This window comes from Mya arenaria, chromosome 17 (assembly GCF_026914265.1).
Source record: "Mya arenaria isolate MELC-2E11 chromosome 17, ASM2691426v1".
NCBI lineage: Eukaryota > Metazoa > Mollusca > Bivalvia > Myida > Myidae > Mya > Mya arenaria.
The window spans coordinates 17,208,119-17,227,832 of record NC_069138.1 but is presented as its reverse complement, the minus strand read 5'-3'; the positions used below and the strand labels follow the sequence as shown (position 1 = coordinate 17,227,832).

General features: G+C 37.4%; 1 protein-coding gene across 1 annotated transcript; it reads right to left on the bottom strand.

Moving 5' to 3' along the window:
* Positions 1 to 1,059: 1,059 nt before the first annotated feature.
* LOC128223152 (17-beta-hydroxysteroid dehydrogenase 14-like) lies at positions 1,060 to 19,633 on the bottom strand. The gene is made up of 9 exons (XM_052932436.1): positions 17,809 to 19,633; positions 17,265 to 17,303; positions 11,741 to 11,826; positions 9,702 to 9,768; positions 5,606 to 5,697; positions 4,071 to 4,175; positions 3,485 to 3,552; positions 1,897 to 1,990; positions 1,060 to 1,439 (listed from the first exon to the last, which is right to left on the bottom strand). Exons 1-9 carry the CDS (start codon positions 17,885 to 17,887, stop codon positions 1,305 to 1,307), a joined length of 765 nt encoding a protein of 254 aa, XP_052788396.1. The 5' UTR covers positions 17,888 to 19,633; the 3' UTR covers positions 1,060 to 1,304.
* Positions 19,634 to 19,714: the final 81 nt, after the last annotated feature.

Here is a 19,714-nt window from a genome sequence, read left to right as displayed (position 1 = left end):
TATGGTAATGTGAAGACGTACTCCACGACACTAGCTCGTGGGCTGGTGATATATGGTAATGTGTAGACGTACTCCACGACACTAGCTCGTGGGCTGGTGATATATGGTAATGTGTAGATATGAAGACGTACTCCACGACACTAGCTCGTGGGCTGGTGATATATGGTAATGGGCTTGTGATATATGGTAATGTGTAGATGTACTCCACGACACTATCTCATGGGCTTGTGATATTTTGTAATGTGTATATGTACTCCACGACACTAGGTCATGGGTGGCTATATAGTGTTTAATGAAGATGGGCCTCGACAGTTAACTGTCAAAGTTTATATAAACAAGGCTTCTGGGTATGTACCTGTAGTTTTCATTGTTTTATTCACCATATGATATGTGTATACGTTGAATAAAAAAACAAAACACGTAAGAACAGAGAATTTGCCAGAAAATGATAATGATTGGTCGTTTTATTGCACGTGTTCTTGTTGTAAGAACGCAGGAGGGCACTGTGCTCGAGAAACAGTATAGCCACGAGCAGCATCGATGATGCTCTTCAATGGAATTGTTTACAGATCAATGGCCTATCGTGTTATAAATACGACCCAAAGTACATGCACGTTGCAGATCAAAATTTGACTCAGTCTTATTAAACTTAACAGTATTGTCAGGGGGAGATTTTGCTTCATGACTGTCTAGATCTATTGCCTTTAATTTACTAAACAACGGTTACAGATCTACACGTTTTCATGTATAAATGAAAGTTAAACTGATGAATTGGTAGGAGTCTTTTAGTTTGGATCATTTACATGACTTATTATCTTGTTTTGTGATCACCCACTTTAACAGAAAGTCAGAGTTTCTATGGGAAAACTGTCAAACTGAAAGCATCCGTGTTTTTTTTCTTCATTGATATATCTCTTGTTATTATATTTCAGATTTGTGTACATGTTTTCCAGACATTGGCTTTCGCATATATCTTTTTCATTTTTAATATGATCGGATTAAACAATGTTCTAAGCAGTGTATCGATAAATTTAATTTACCGACCAAAAGAATAAAACAAACCAATCCAAGTTTTATTTGAAACAACTGTTCATATAGCATGACAGCATGAGCATGTGAAAAAGAAATACATAATAACAATCCACAACACATTTAATTCGTCAAACTCTGATGCGTTTAAGTAAAGTTATAGGCAAACTAAATTTCACAAGACAATGCCAGAGATCATTTTGAAAAAACAACAAAAGATAATGTTTTTTGTGGTTTTTTTAAAACCCATTTCTTCGGTTTGCGCGACAAGGAATTTAGACTTTAACTCCGTATCCGATCTCACAGCCTCCGGTACACATCAACTCAGTCCCCGTGGTGAAGGTTGCGTCAGTCGCCAGAAAGAGACACGCCTTTCCAATTTCCCGAGGATCGCCGATGCGACCCAATTGCTTGAAACAGGAAACATTTAGTAATGTGTTATTTTGTTCTATCTAGTTCAAGAAAAATATTTACAGAAAGGTACATTGTGTATTTTTCAGCTCCTTCTGCAAAAGCTTATTAGGTCTGTCCACACTAGTATGTATCTAGTTTCAAGTTTTTTTCAGTAACCTCATGTTACATATTATAGGGAACATATAATACATTTATAAAGAGACATTAATAATGAGCTTTAAGCATATATAATTATTAACATCATGGTATGGAGAGGAGAACACTATATTCTAAAGTTAACCTTGCTAATAAAATATTTCATAAATTTACACAACTTTAAAATCATATAACATCCTGGATTTAATTTCATAACACGTTTAAATGAACAACTTAAAACTTGAAATGAATAGACTAATCAAATTATGTTTGTAGACCAATAATGGTATGAAACAAAGATTGATAACATGATATTACCAGCATTAATTTTACACGCTCTGCCTCCTCTGGATCCTTCAAGCTAGCGGCCCAGTCATCGTACAGGGGAGTTCTGATTGGCCCAGGACATATACTGAAAAATCGATAATTACAAACGCTAGATTATTTAACCCGACTATTTATTTAAGCGAACCCGTGTTCTAGTGGTTAGACACTTGACTATCAATCCAGGGGTCACAGGTTCGATTCCCCGTCGCACCACGAATTAATACTAAACGTCTTCCGGCAGGGACGTTAAATGGTGGACCCGTGTGGGCAAGGCCCTAGTGCGAGTATAAATAAGCAAACACGCACACGCACACGCACACAAACACACGCACGCACACACGCACGCACACACGCACGCACACACGCACGCACCCACGCACAGGCACACACGCACCCACACGCACGCACGCACATACACACACCCGCACGCACCCACGCACAGGCATACACGCACAGGCACACACACACGCACGCACGCACGCACACACGCACGCACCCACGCACGCACAAACGCACCCACACGCACGCACCCACACACACACGCACGCATGCACACAAACACACGCGCACACACGCACGCACCCACCCACGCACAGGCACACACGCACCCACACACACGCACGCACCCACACATACACACGCGCATGCACACACGCACCCACACACGCACGCACGCACGCACGCACGCACGCACGCACGCACGCACGCACGCACACACACACGCACGCACACACGCACCCACGCACGCACACACACACACGCACCCACACACGCACGCACACACGCGCACACGCACGCACACACATATTTTCTACTTGGGGATGTGACGAGATAATGCAGCCATTATAGGGCGCGGGCAGACCTTTATGAACTCAACAACAGAGTTGTGGGAATATGTTTGTTCCCAATAAATCTTATCAGAGAAAACTATTAATAAGTTACTTCTACTCTTACTCATAAACATATTGCGTCTGAGTTTGTTACTTAGACTCAAAAATGCAAAATATCTTGAATAAAAATATTTTCAACAAAACTTGTATAATTAATAGTAGAACCATTTATGTATTACCGATACGAAAAGAAATTGTTACTCTTGTTACTTTTCTTATAGCGAGTTTACGTTACAATTTGCACTTTTGAGTCTTGAGACTGAAAACATGAGAATTTAATTGGCCTGTTACTAATACTTATCAATATAAAGTTCAGAATTTACCTCCATTCATATCCGTTTAGAATTTCACAACGTAAAATGGAGCTTCATCCTGATTTTTATGCCGCAATGTGTCAATACTATTAATAGAAACCATACAGGGACAATCCTATTAGCCCAAAACATCAACAATAATGGCACATGGTTCCAGGCCTATCAGACTCACTCACAACGTCATATTTAAATAATAAACACGGATACCGTACAATTAAAAATAATTGATTGGTTTACTGGTCAAAAATTACTAGATCACATTTTGACATTTAATGCTTGTTCAATTTGTCCATTCACATTATTAGTTTGTTTACTTAACAAAAATAAAGTTCTGTCTAGCAGTATATACTATGCATAATTGTGATAGTGACGCACGTGTTAATTCTAACACCATTCTTGGCTTCGTCTATTGCCAACGTTCTTGCCATGGCTGGAATCGCTCCCTGTAACACGTTAATCAGTGGGTAAAGTGCGCAAAATGATAATAAGCTACTAGTACAGTGTAATTTACAATTGAATTCATGAACCATTCATTAAGTTTCACTACAGCATTTTAGAATTATGGGATTGAAGCGATATTCCAATCATAATTCAATAATCAACAATGGCGTTCGTGATATTCCAGGCACTGTTTATAACGGAACAGAACAGAAAAAAATATTTTCGACTTAAACATAAACAGCTCATCGTCACATCACATACATACAAAATAGCTGAAAATAAACACACACGCGCGCATACACACACATTCAACAACTGCATTTATACTTACAATATAATGTTTTAAATGAGTTTTATAGTATATATAGCTTTTTAGAAAACACACAAAAATGTCAACCATGTTACCCATACATCCAGCGTGTCTGATGGTTGATATGAAAGTGAGAGTGTTCAATAAATTGTGTAAGATAACAACGGGCCCGAATGTACACCAATCAGATACAGAAACTGTCCAACATACCTTGGTGCAACTATACGTTGCACTCGCTCTTTGACCATGAGTTCCACTTAAGCTGGCAATGTTGACCACAGAACCTTTGGTTTTCCGCAGGTGAGGTAATCCATACTGTTATAATGTGTAACATGGTGATGATTAGTCGAACAAATACTCATTTGGACACAATACTTTACATGGGTTCCACTGAAGCATTCGGAACTCCTCGGCCATTTTTCTTGGATGTATATGGACGGTTTACATACTCGGAATTCGGTATGTTTAAGTCCGCTGCAAGTAGATCGCGTAGTTATTTAATCTAGCAGTTACACTTAATGACTTAACTTTTGGGAATCTTAATTATGGTTCCAATAATACACTTCATTGGCAATCAATTTCAACTAAGATCAATAAATACAAACTAAAACACTACATCTAATTAATGATATATTTTAAAATTTTACTACTTCTACTGATGTACCGGCATACATCCGAGGTTGTTTTCGATAATAATGACCAAGAAGTTTCGAATGCCACTGAAGATGGCAAGGTTGAATACAGACCACTTGGGTTTTTCTCACGTGAGGCAATCAACACTGAATCGAACAATTAACATTATTACTTCTTAATCTTATTTTTTCTACAATTCTTATCACGGGTTCTAAAGCTGGCAATATTTACCACATAGCCTTTTTTACTTTAGTGCGGCAACCCATACTAGAAAGTAACATGACTAGTCATATTAATATTAAGCTTATTTTGGACACAATATTTATGTGAAAAACTACAGAAACAAGCTCAGTAGCTATAAGTATTAACAAAAACCACGTTTAACGGAACAGGCTAAATGCCAAAGACATAGAACACAAACACAAACAATCACAAACCAGAAACCTCGAACAACAGCACAAAACTCCCCAAACAACAAAGTACATATATTGCCCTATTTTCATTTAAAGCTTGTGTTACGTTTTCCCTTCATTCATACGAGTTCGACCCGGCCTGTCACTTAGTACCTTGACGTTGAGCAATACATAAATACTATATAAAACAACTAGGTATGTTTATCAACGATTGTTAGGTACCGCCTTCAAACGGTCAGTAAAATGTAATTTTACTGGGGGTTTAAACCAATTTACGCGCACAAACCCCACTCTTACCCCAACACTCCTAAATAAAATAAAAACGTAAAAGGTACATCTTGTCAAAGTTTGCATTAACTTCAGGATACTTATTAATAAAACAAATAATGATAAACTAATTGGTAACCCCAAGTACTTCAATGATTAGTGATCCCATCTCTATCTGCAGGCGGAGAAAAGCTTTGCCTGAGGAAAGTCACTTTGGTAAACGTTTCCAGCATTAGTGAGGATTACCATTTTGAAAAGAATCATAAAAATTACAGATGATTCTTCACTACACTTGAACACTTTATGATACGTTTGGTCAGGCCCGTATTGACGAGAATATTGAATGGAAACTAGCAGTACTTGCCTAAATTGGATGTGGATCCTCTAACTACCTCCAGAATAATTTGAAATCTTGGCCTCAAATGTACTTACTTTGTACATGGTGAAGTGGCTTACAACATTCAGTTCTAGTAATTTTCGAAAGTCGTGAACAGAAATGTCATCGATGTTTGCATTGCCGGGGTCTACAATACAAGTATGCCGGTTGATAGTCGAACAGACATTTACGAAAGAAAAACAAAAGTAATATTAGAACTGAGACTGTGTATTGATAACTGTGCAACCCACCACAAACAATACACATAAGAACTGAGACTGTGTATTGATAACTGTGCAACCCACCACAAACAATACACATAAGAACTGAGACTCTGTATTGATAACTGTGCAACCCACCACAAACAATACACATAAGAACTGAGACTCTGTATTGATAACTGTGCAACCCACCACAAACAATACACATAAGAACTGAGACTCTGTATTGATAACTGTGCAACCCACCACAAACAATACACATAAGAACTGAGACTCTGTATTGATAACTGTGCAACCCACCACAAACAATACACATAAGAACTGAGACTCTGTATTGATAACTGTGCAACCCACCACAAACAATACACATAAGAACTGAGACTCTGTATTGATAACTGTGCAACCCACCACAAACAATACACATAAGAACTGAGACTCTGTATTGATAACTGTGCAACCCACCACAAACAATACACATAAGAACTGAGACTCTGTATTGATAACTGTGCAACCCACCACAAACAATACACATAAGAACTGAGACTTAATATATAAGTCAAATAACTGACGCCAAATATATTAGGTTTATGTGAAACTTTTTTACACGCAGATATCAATGACAATATGCTGCAAGTTAAGAATTACACGTTTGAAAGGAAAGACCGAGAACATAAAAAGGGAGGGGGTATTCTTGTTTACGTGAACAATAATATACAGTACCGTAGACGTCTAGATCTCGAGGTAAATGACATTGAATCGATTTGGCTTGAAATTAATGGTCTATATTGCAAATCGTTCTTAATCAATTTCATTTATCGACCTCCGAACTCCCAACAAAAATGGATTGACTTATATGATAAACAGTTAGAAATAGCTGATAGTTCTAATATTGGGTTTCATTTAATTGGAGATTTTAATATCAATTATTCGCCGGAAAGTGGCAAATATAACAACACTAAATGGGCAGATCTTACCACGAAGTATGGCTTGGAACAATTAATCAAATCACCAACAAGAATTTCAAAAAATAACTCTACTATAATAGATCATTTATATACGAATATGAGTAATCATGTAACTGAATGGTGTGTGTCTCACTTATCACTAAGTGACCACTTTCCCGTTTGTTTCACACATTCTATTACAGACAAATTACCAAAATTGGCCCCTAATAGCCATACAGTTATACAATATAGATCTTTTAAGAAATTTGAAAAAGAAGCTTTTCAGGCAGAATTGATGTTTTCAGGACTGGATGAAATAGACTCATTGTCAAATTCCAATGATGCACTGAAAAGATTTTATGAAATTCTAAATGGCATTTTATCTAAACATGCCCCAGTCAAAGATAAACGTGTGAAACGCGAGAATCAGCCTGATTGGTTTACTGAGGAAATTATATCTATAATAAATCACAGGGATAAATGCCGAAAAACTGGCAACATAGACCAGTATAAAATACTTAGAAATAAAGTAACTTCTATGATAAAGAAAAGTAAAAAGAATTTTTTCAACAATGCAATAAAAGACAATAAAAATCCGACATATTTATGGAAAAATCTAAAAGATATTTCACATTTGAATCAATCAACTGTGACAGCATTACCTCATAAAATGACATTTAATGAATTTCCGGTTGAAGATCCGTCAAATATTGTAAACGAATTAAACAGTCATTTTGTAAGCATTTCAAACATTATAAATAAAACAAAGTTTTTGAATACAAATTTTAGAAACTTAAAACATATTCTAGATACAAAACTAGGTACAAATTGGTTTGAGATTAAACATATTACCCCTTATGAAGTCCATACTATTATTGATAAATTAAATGTTGGAAAGGCCACAGGCATAGATGGAGTAGGCCCCAAAATTTTGAAGCAATGTGGTGATACTATTACACCTTGTATAGCATCAATTATCAACAGTAGTATAGCGCATGGAGTTTTCCCTGATAAACTGAAAGAAGCACGAGTAATACCAATTTTCAAGTCGGGCAACAAAGAGGACCCCAATAATTACCGCCCCATTTCAATACTCCCAACTATATCAAAAATCTTTGAAAGGCATATAGCGACACAGGTACAGTTGTACTTTGAGAAAACCGATGTCATACACAAAACACAATCTGGATTTAGAAAACACCATTCATGTAACACTGCTCTAATAAGACTTATAGATACTTGGCTTAAAGATGTTGACAGTGGTAAACTAGTTGGTGCGATATTTTTGGATTTGAGAAAAGCTTTCGATTTAGTTGATCATGAAATTCTTCTTTATAAATTGAAACTGTATCATTTTTCTGAAATAGCATTGAATTTGTTTAAATCATATCTTGAAAATAGAAACCAAATTGTAAAGATTGGCAAAATTAAATCGCAAAAACTCACTGTTACATCTGGGGTACCCCAGGGTTCCATACTGGGACCCTTGCTTTTTATTTTATACATAAATGATATTGCAGTTATGCATCCAACATTAAATATAGATCTATATGCAGATGACTCAACACTTTATGAATCTGGATATCAGTTGACGGATATTCAAAATAAATTACAACATCATTTAAATTATGTTAATAAGTGGTGTCAACTAAATAATATGTCATTGCATCCTTCCAAGACTAAATGCATGTTAATAGGGTCTGCAAATAAATTAAAAAACACTGGGAATCTTGAACTTTGTATTAATGATGTTCAAATAGTTAATGTTGTTGTGCAAAAGTTATTAGGGTTGTATATAGATAATACACTAAACTGGCATGTGCAAATCGATTATGTTTGTAAAAATCTGAATAAGAAAATTGCACTTCTAAAAAATATAATATATTTCCTCACACCTGATACAAAACGAATGTTTTACAATGCATATATTCTGCCAAATTTTGATTACGGCTGCTTGGTCTGGGGCAAGGGAACCAATTCATATGTGAATAAAATAAATAACTTACAAAAACGAATTGCAAAAATCATACTTGGTAAATCTAAACGAGATTCATCAACAAATCTATTTAAAGAACTAAAATGGCTAAACTTCTCGGATAGATGTAAATACCACGCAGCAGTATTAGTTTACAAGACGTTGAATAGCATGGCTCCATCATATATGTCAGAATTAGTAACAGTTTCAGACAATAATGTATATATGCTAAGATCAATGGCACACAAAGATATTGTTTTACAAACTAGACCTCGTACTAATTATATGAAAGCATCGTTTACATATTACAGCAGAATTGTTTGGAATAATATACCTTTGGAAATACGAGAATCAAAAAACTTTAATACGTATAAAATAAAGGTCAAACAGTACCTCATAGGAAACTTGTGATTATACAAATTGTGATGTTTTATTCATAATTATATTTAACTGAGAGTATCTGTCTAATATTGATTCAACATCATCATCATGTCATCATATGCATCATTATCGTCAGCATCAACAGCATACTTATAATCATCATCATCATCGTCATCGTTGTTAGCATCGTCTTCATGTTTGTCTTATGATTATTTGCCATATTTTCATTCTGTTTCAGAGGGCCATATCGAAAATAAGATTCTGTAGTTTTGTACATGATCTTAATATGTCACCTTCTTAAAATAAAGATATTATTATTATTATTATTATTATTATTATTACTGTGTATGGATAACTGTGCAATCGACAGCATTAAGTAGTTCTCATAATTGGGAAAAGAGATGAAAAACTGTGCAATGAACCTTGCCCTGATGGATCTCTATTATGAAATGTATGGCAATGTATTTCTAGAACTTTCCGTATAATAATTTTTAGAATTTATTTTCGAAGTTAAATGATTTTGTTATGGTTTGCAGACATACAAATAACGCACATTATATATATGTTAAAATTGATCGTCCTTGTAACAAATCAGAAAGGGTTTCTCACTAAGTAACATGCAGTAACTTACGAGTTCCAACATTGTTAACGATACAGTCTATTTGCCCATATTTCTCAATTACTTTGTCTAAACATGTCTGAAAGTAAAAACGAATATCGTTAAGAGTACAAAAGATGTGCCTTTAAATTTATATATCACGCCTCCAACATAAATGACGCAACGCCATTGGTCCAGGAATGGTCACGCGGTGACACCATATTTTTCCATATCATACCAAAATGGCGTCTATTTTCGGATTCCAATGAATATTCCGATGAATAAATGAAACAATTAAACATGCAAACAGGTTGTCTACGTGAAAAAGATGTTACTGGGTTAGAAGGTGACACGATACGGGGCTTCGCTCTCACCCGATATGGTTTCCTTTGCCCCATATATCCTATATCTTGTCACCTACTAACCCCGTAACTTATAATATGCCTATGAAGTGATGTAACAGTCTATTCTATATACTATTTAATTCAAGCTGCACTTTCACAGATTGGCCATTTTAACATATTTTTTGTCTTGTAAAGAGCAATTTTTTGCGTAAATATCTGCAAACCAATAATAAAAGATTGCTGACAAAAATCAGATCGTAGATTTTCATATTTCCGTTCGAAAATTAATGTTTTATGGCTTAAACCGTTACTAACGGTTTAAGAAAATTGCATAAACATATAATTTTTTGAACTTATATATAAAAATCTGCGATCTGAGTTTTTGCAAGCAGTATTATGTAACTGGTTTCCATGGACATTCACAAAAATTGGCTAGTTCCAAGACAAAAAATAAAAAAGTTGTCGAATCGTTCAATCTGTGAAAGTGCAGCTTTAAGGTGTATAGATCTGTCTATTGAATATTTTATTAAATTTACAGTTGTTTGCTACCGTGACATTTATTATATCAATGTTGTGCCACCTTAATTATTCTGTGCACTCATGCATACTATTCATGAAACCCTCGTGGAATTTACCTGTCAGAGAGGTATAAAAAGAGCTCGGGACCCATTTCCGGTAATTAAAGGGTTCTGTTAATTACTTCCGAACCCAGCGATAATTGGATAGCCTTTTGCTATAAAAGGCACACATTATTTACCGTAGCTTTGAATGTCTTAGATAAAATAAAATATGAACGTACTTGTTTATTGCATGCCTATGTTACAATTACGAAATGGGCAATTGAAACTATTTACAATTTGCTTCAATTAGACACACAGAGAAGTGAAAAGGTAAGAGTGAGTAATCACGTGACTTAAAGGGGTTCTTACATGGGTCACCACGGATCACAACCGATGTAAATAATAATAACAACTTTATTTAACGAAGGTTACATACTAAGTGTAAAATCATTACAGACATACTACTTATTTCCAGCATGGCCTTCACACAAAAAGTATTACAAAAACACATATACTAAGTAACATATTAAACAAACAAGTAAGTGATGTTCATCATTTCTAAATAACATTTTAAACAGAAAATATTTAAAAATATTTCTTTGCCTTTAAAAGACTATGCTTTTTTCTGCTGTATTTGAATGGTTCAATCCCTGGCCACTTTTTTTAATTTGACGTAATTTTATAGAACGATGCAAGGCTGAAAGTTTGGCCAAGGATTGCATCATTAAAAATCAATCAAATCTAAAATATATCACACGTGTAGAAGCAGAAACTATCATAGTCATTTATAGGCTAAGAAATATTTTCATTTTTTTTTTTCTAAAAAGATATTGAGAAATTAACGTCACTTACTTCTTTGTTTACACCTCTTGTGACACGTGGTGACCACAGTGACGGAACTCGGTCCAGTCACGTGATTCCTCAGCTGAATATACGCATGCCATGAGAGTATATAGAGATGCTTTTTATTATTTAGATATAAATTCAGAATGAATGAGTTTATTGCTATTATATTTTACAGTAATCTTACGTTAAACACACAATAGGATATATGATTTTCAATAACAATAACTATACCTTACACTCAAAACCGTTACAGTTCAATAAGTTTCATCATGAAAGAAATAAATCTTCTTTGTCAAACTAATTAATGATATATAAACAGTACCTTGACTTGAGCCTCATCGTTAACATCGCATTTCATGTAGATGATCTTACCAGGACCATTGCAGCTTATTGACTCGCCTAATTTGTCTGGTAAAACAATATGTTAACATTTAAGTACATGTGTAACCACCGCTTCAATGTATCTAGAACTCTAGAACAACATTTATGTAGAGCTCTAGCCATCCGTGTAAGGGTAAACATATATGTAGAGCTAAAGCCATCCGTGTAAGGGTAAACATATATGTAGAGCTTTAGCCATCGGTGTAAGGGTAAACATATATGTAGAGCTAAAGCCATCGGTGTAAGGGTAAACATATATGTAGAGCTCTAGCCATCGGTGTAAGGGTATTCATATATGTAGAGCTAAAGCCATCGGTGTAAGGGTAAACATATATGTAGAGCTTTAGCCATCGGTGTAAGGGTAAACATATATGTAGAGCTTTAGCCATCGGTGTAAGGGTAAACATATATGTAGAGCTAAAGCCATCGGTGTAAGGGTAAACATATATGTAGAGCTTTAGCCATCGGTGTAAGGGTAAACATATATGTAGAGCTAAAGCCATCGGTGTAAGGGTTAAAATATATGTAGAGCTAAAGCCATCGGTGTAAGGGTAAACATATATGTAGAGCTAAAGCCATCGGTGTAAGGGTAAACATGTATGTAGAGCTCTAGCCATCGGTGTAAGGGTAAACATATATGTAGAGCTCTAGCCATCCGTGTAAGGGTAAACATATATGTAGAGCTAAAGCCATCGGTGTAAGGGTAAACATGTATGTAGAGCTCTAGCCATCGGTGTAAGGGTAAACATATATGTAGAGCTAAAGCCATCGGTGTAAGGGTAAACATATATGTAGAGCTTTAGCCATCGGTGTAAGGGTAAACATATATGTAGAGCTAAAGCCATCGGTGTAAGGGTAAACATGTATGTAGAGCTAAAAACATCGGTGTAAGGGTAAACATGTATGTAGAGCTCTAGCCATCGGTGTAAGGGTAAACATATATGTAGAGCTCTAGCCATCCGTGTAAGGGTAAACATATATGTAGAGCTAAAGCCATCGGTGTAAGGGTAAACATGTATGTAGAGCTCTAGCCATCGGTGTAAGGGTAAACATATATGTAGAGCTCTAGCCATCCGTGTAAGGGTAAACATATATGTAGAGCTCTAGCCATCGGTGTAAGGGTAAACATATATGTAGAGCTAAAGCCATCGGTGTAAGGGTAAACATATATGTAGAGCTCTAGCCATCGGTGTAAGGGTAAACATATATGTAGAGCTCTAGCCATCCGTGTAAGGGTAAACATATATGTAGAGCTCTAGCCATCCGTGTAAGAGTAAACATGTATGTAGAGCTTTAGCCATCTGTGTAAGGGTAAACATATATGTACAGCTTGAGCCATCCGTGTAAGGGTAAACATGTATGTAGAGCTTTAGCCATCCGTGTAAGGGTAAACATGTATGTAGAGCTCTAGCCATCCGTGTAAGGGTAAACATATATGTAGAGCTCTAGCCATCCGTGTAAGGGTAAACATATATGTAGAGCTCTAGCCATCTGTGTAAGGGTAAACATATATGTAGAGCTTTAGCCATCTGTGTAAGGGTAAACATATATGTAGAGCTTTAGCCATCGGTGTAAGGGTAAACATATATGTAGAGCTTTAGCCATCGGTGTAAGGGTAAACATATATGTAGAGCTTTAGCCATCGGTGTAAGGGTAAACATATATGTAGAGCTAAAGCCATCGGTGTAAGGGTAAACATATATGTAGAGCTAAAGCCATCGGTGTAAGGGTAAACATATATGTAGAGCTCTAGCCATCCGTGTAAGGGTAAACATGTATGTAGAGCTCTAGCCATCCGTGTAAGGGTAAGCATATATGTAGAGCTCTAGCCATCTGTGTAAGGGTAAGCATATATGTAGAGCTTTAGCCATCGGTGTAAGGGTAAACATATATGTAGAGCTAAAGCCATCGGTGTAAGGGTAAACATATATGTAGAGCTAAAGCCATCGGTGTAAGGGTAAACATACATGTAGAGCTAAAGCCATCGGTGTAAGGGTAAACATGTATGTAGAGCTCTAGCCATCGGTGTAAGGGTAAACATGTATGTAGAGCTCTAGCCATGCGTGTAATGGTAAACATATATGTAGAGTTCTAGCCATGCGTGTAATGGTAAACATATATGTAGAGCTCTAGCCATCGGTGTAAGGGTAAACATATATGTAGAGCTCTAGCCATCGGTGTAAGGGTAAACATATATGTAGAGCTCTATCCATCCGTGTAAGGGTAAACATATATGTAGAGCTCTATCCATCCGTGTAAGGGTAAACATATATGTAGAGCTCTATCCATCCGTGTAAGAGTAAACATATATGTAGAGCTCAAGCCATCGGTGTAAGGGTAAACATATATGTAGAGCTAAAGCCATCGGTGTAAGGGTAAACATATATGTAGAGCTCTAGCCATCCGTGTAAGGGTAAACATATATGTAGAGCTCTAGCCATCCGTGTAAGGGTAAACATACATGTAGAGCTCTAGCCATCCGTGTAAGGGTAAACATACATGTAGAGCTCTAGCCATCGGTGTAAGGGTAAACATATATGTAGAGCTCTAGCCATCCGTGTAAGGGTAAACATACATGTAGAGCTCTAGCCATCCGTGTAAGGGTAAACATACATGTAGAGCTCTAGCCATCGGTGTAAGGGTAAACATACATGTAGAGCTCTAGCCATCGGTGTAAGGGGATAAACATATATGTAGAGCTCTAGCCATCCGTGTAAGGGTAAACATACATGTAGAGCTCTAGCCATCTGTGTAAGGGTAAACATACATGTAGAGCTCTAGCCATCCGTGTAAGGGTAAACATATATGTAGAGCTCTAGCATTCGATGGAAGGGAATAGACATATATGTAGATCTCTAGCCATCGGTGTAAGGGTAAACATATATGTAGAGCTAAAGCCATCGGTGTAAGGGTAAACATATATGTAGAGCTCTAGCATTCGGTGTAAGGGAATTAACATATATGTAGAGCTCTAGCCATCGGTGTAAGGGTAAACATATATGTAGTGCTCTAGCCATCAGTGAAAGGGAATCTACATATATGTAGATCTCTAGCCATCGGTGTAAGAGGATAACATAAATGTAGAGCTCTAGCCATTGGTGTAAGGGGATAACATATATGTCGAGCTTTAGCCATCGGTGTAAGGGTAAACATACATGTAGAGCTCTAGCCATCCGTGTAAGGGTAAACATATATGTAGAGCTCTAGCAATCGATGGAAGGGAATAAACATATATGTAGAGCTCTAGCCATCGGTGTAAGGGTAAACATATAGGTTGTGCTCTAGCTATCGGTGTAAGGGTAATCATATATGTTGTGCTCTAGCCATCGGTGTAAGGGTTAACATATATGTAGTGCTCTAGTCATCGGTGTAAGGGGATCAACATATATGTAGAGCTCTAGCCATCGGTGTAATGGGATAAACATGTATGTACAGCTCTAGCCATCCGTGTAATGGGATAAACAAATATGTACAGCTAAGGCCATCGGTGTAAGGGGTAAACATATTTGTAGAGCTCTATCCATCCGTGTAAGGGAATACACACATTTGTAGAGCTCTATCCATCCGTGTAAGGGGATACACAAATATGTAGAGCTCTATCCATCCGTGTAAGGGAATACACACATGTATAGAGCTCTATCCATCCGTGTCAGGGGATACACATATATGTTGAGCTCTAGCCATCCGTGTACAAGGGAGATAAACATATATGTAGATCTCTAGCCATCGGTGTAAGGGATACACATATATGTAGAGCTCTAGCCATCGTTGGAAGGGGATAAACATACATGATCAGCTCTAGCCATCCGTGTAAGGGGATTAACATGCATGTACAGCTCTAGCCATCCGTGTAAGGGGATAAACATACATGTACAGCTCTAGCCATCCGTGTAAGGGGAAAAACATAGATGTAGAGCTCTAGCCATCCGTGTAAGGGGATAAACATACATGTACAGCTCTAGCCATCGGTGTAAGGGGATAAACATATATGTAGAGCTCTAGCCATCCATGTAAGGGGATAAACGTATATGTAGAGCTCTAGCCACCCGTGTAAGGGGATAAACATATATGTTGAGCTCTAGCCATCCGTGTAAGGGGATAAACATATATGTACAGCTCCAGCCATCCGTGTAATGGGATTAACATATATGTAAAGCTCTAGTCATCGGTGTAAGGGGAGAACATTTATGTAAAGCTCTAGCCATCCGTGTAAAAAGGGGATAAACATATATGTAGAGCTCGAGCCATCGGTGTAAGGGGATGAACGTATATGAAGAGCTCTAGCCATCCGTGTAAGGGGATAAACATATATGTAGAGCTCTAGCCACCCATGTAAGGGGATAAACATATATGTAGAGCTCTAGCCATCCGTGTAAGGGGGTAAACATATATGTAGAGCTCTAGCCATCCGTGTAAGGGTATAAACATATATGTAGAGCTCTAGCCATCGGTGTAAGGGGATAACATTTATGTACAGCTCTAGCCATCCGTGTAAAAAGGGGATAAACATATATGTACAGCTCTAGCCATCGGTGTAAGGGGATAAACATATATGTAGAGCTCTAGCCATCGGTGTAAGGGGATAAACATACATGTAGAGCTCTAGCCATCGGTGTAAGGGGATAAACATATATGTAGAGCTCTAGCCATCGGTGTAAGGGGATAAACATACATGTAGAGCTCTAGCCATCGGTGTAAGGGGATAAACATATATATGTAGAGCTCTAGCCATCCGTGTAAGGGGATAAACATACATGTAGAGCTCTAGCCATCGGTGTAAGAGGATAACATAAATGTAGAGCTCTAGCCATCGGTGTAAGGGGTTCAACACATACGTAGAGCTCTAGCCATCCGTGTAAAAAGGGGAAAAACATATATGTAGAGCTCTAGCCATCAGTGTAAGAGGATAACTTAATGTAGAGCTCTAGCCATCGGTGTAAGGGGTTCAACATATGTGTAGAGCTCTAGCCATCGGTGTAAGGGGATATACATATATGTAGAGCTCTAGCCATCGGTGTAAGAGGATAACATAAATGTAGAGCTCTAGCCACTGGTGTAAGGGGATAACATATATGTAGAGCTCTAGCCATCGGTGTAAGAGGATAACATAAATGTAGAGCTCTAGCCATCGGTGTAAGAGGATAACTTAATGTAGAGCTCTAGCCATCGGTGTAAGAGGATAACATATATGTAGAGCTCTAGCCATCGGTGTAAGAGGATAACATAAATGTAGAGCTCTAGCCATCGGTGTAAGGGGATAACTTAATGTAGAGCTCTAGCCATCGCTGTACAGGATGTTGGGTGTTTAGCACGTATCTGGTATTCGGTGTTCGGTGTTTAACATATATGTAGTATTCGGTGTAGTGGGATGTTGCGTGTTTCGGAATGTATTTGTCTCATAATGTGCCATTACCATAATTGGAAATTAATTTTAATAAATCATCATGGAAATAATATATACATACCATTTATATCAAACACAAAGACTGTACCGCCATTTTCAGCTGAAATAGCATGTCACGACTGTTTCATAATACGTTGTGTTTATGTCAATTGTAACCACGCCCCCCCCCCCCCCAGTCCGGGGAATAGCGGGGACTTTGACTTACGGTCCAGCCAAGCCCGGGCAAAATCTCCGCCCTGCAGGGACAAACAGATAGTAAAACCCCCGCCAAATGCCCCCGCACCCCAGGGACCCTAGATAAGGCCAATGTCCCGCTATATTTGGCGTGTAGGCAAAACTATCGCCTTGCCCGTCACTGCGGCGCCACCTGGAAGGTAAAAACACGGCCCATTTCCCCGGCTATTCCCGGTATACCCCCGGACATGGGGGCCGTGGTTACTGGTGCATTAATGGACATACAACGTCACATTAGGATAGCGTGAAAAGTAAAACCATCATGATTAACGTATTTTTAAAAAAATGCATGTAGTTGAAGCGATATTATTACAATACTATTTAAATTAATGTGCAATAAATATAATTAGAGCTGTAAGTAATGCACTCACCTAATATTTCGCTACAACCCTTTCCGATTCCCTGGCAACCTCCTGTTACTATCGCTACTTTGTTTTTGAATGTAAGCATCTTTAATGATGTGTAAACTTAACAACTCTGATAAGAATTTGCGTTGTATATGCACACTTGTTCCAGTTCGTTATCTAGGACTAGTTCACACATAATAGTGCTGAATGGTATGAGGGCATAGCAATAAATTCAACAGATACTCCAAGTTATTCGAGGATTCCGATGGACATCGACGTTCCAGTCCTTAGAGGGTCAGCCAAGGTATTCAAGGATTCCGAAGGACATCGACTTTCCAACGCTTAGAATCATCAAAGATATTTGTGGATTCCGAAATAGCAAAAAAATAACCCGCTTCTCTGTAGACTAAGTATTAAACCATAATATACTTTCATATTTTTTTAATATGATACATTTTCAGTCAATTGATGTATTGCATAGCAGTTAATCAGGTCTGTTGAAAATATTTTTGAGTTAATGGTAAAGTAAACAACATAGTTGCATTACCAATGAGACAATATAATAAAATTTGATATAAAATAAAAAATAACAGTTTAACCGAGCCTAAAACCATTCGTACAATATCGTCCCGCGACCATGCAATTGCAAGGTCACGTATATTTAGGGATTTGCTAGGTCCCACCAAATCGATGTTTTCAAATGTACCTTTGCTTTAGAAAATGCAAAACAAAATCATGTTTATTCTTCAAAGTACCGCTCCCATTTTTCTCGAAAAAAAACAAGCATTTGAAAAAATGCCAAGAAACGCTTTCTGTTAAAGCTTAACTGTATTAAACAGCGGAGGATCATGTCATTACATCTCTCTGACAACTTACAGTCACGCATACAGTTAATATTTCGTTGAATGTTCCCTTAAACATACACTCAGAAGCCAGAATTAAGTGTTACTAGTTCATGAGTATCATTGTAAACAGTAGTTATATAGGGAAATTGGTTTTGCATTGGCCCGCTTTTATTATTTTTAATACGCCCGCTAGCTCCAACTTTTCTAGGCAAAATTCAGGTGCCAGAGACCCAAAATTGAATACAGAAATGCGTGTTCAGGAGATATTCTATTAAATATGTTAATATGTAGTATATAAAATGTCAAATGAATGCGTCGATATGCAGTTAAAACACAAAACAGTGCATCAGTAGGGACCGCATGTATTGTCCTCGGGTGAATTTCTAATGTTGTTTTGCTGTCGAACGAAAGTTAACGATATTTAACATACTCATGTGAAACGGTACATTACATAAGGCGAAACTGGCATTCTGGGTAGTACAACTAACAGCCCTTTGCGTAGAAGCAACGTTGGCCGATTAGAGTGAGATGTGCCTCACCCCATCTCCCCTACCGTCTTAAATGAAATCGCTGGACTGTATTGTCATATAATCAGTGACTTTATTGGTGATCGGTTGCAATATAAGTATTCGTATTTGGCATAGATAAGGTAAATATAAGAAAACTACAGGACAAGCATAGAAGCAAGATAACAAGCTAAGTTTTATCCTTTCACTTGCTGCTATTCGGTCCTATAACAAGTTGCCGGGTTAATTTTAATTTGATCACGTGATTTTCTCTATGTTGTACAGTGAGTTGGTCATGTGACCGCGAAAACGGACTTATATTCTGAAATGTCAGAGGAAAAACATGAATAATGCTCCAGAATCTTATCATCTTATCAAAAGTTCGTCAACAACCGACCTCAACAATCACTCACGCAGAAAGTTCCATCACTCTGCATAATAACGACACTTAAGAAAACCACCCAACAAATCTACTTCTGCACTTACCCCACCCGATAAATTCATCCGTCTACGGCTCACCCGATACATTCCTCCTTCTTTCCAGGTAAACGAGACAGTCAAACGAGGACCTCGAAACCC

What these genes read in the sequence shown, in the direction of transcription:
- LOC128223152 (XM_052932436.1), bottom strand. Translation starts at nt 17,887, where the DNA reads ATGCTTACATTCAAAAACAAAGTAGCGATAGTAACAGGAGGTTGCCAG. An exon ending in GGGTTGTAGCGAAATATTAG is followed by an intron (nt 17,304 to 17,808) that starts GTGAGTGCATTA and finishes ATGCTATTTCAG; the next exon opens with CTGAAAATGGCGGTACAGTC. An exon ending in GCCACTTCACCATGTACAAA is followed by an intron (nt 4,176 to 5,605) that starts GTAAGTACATTT and finishes ACATTATAACAG; the next exon opens with TATGGATTACCTCACCTGCG.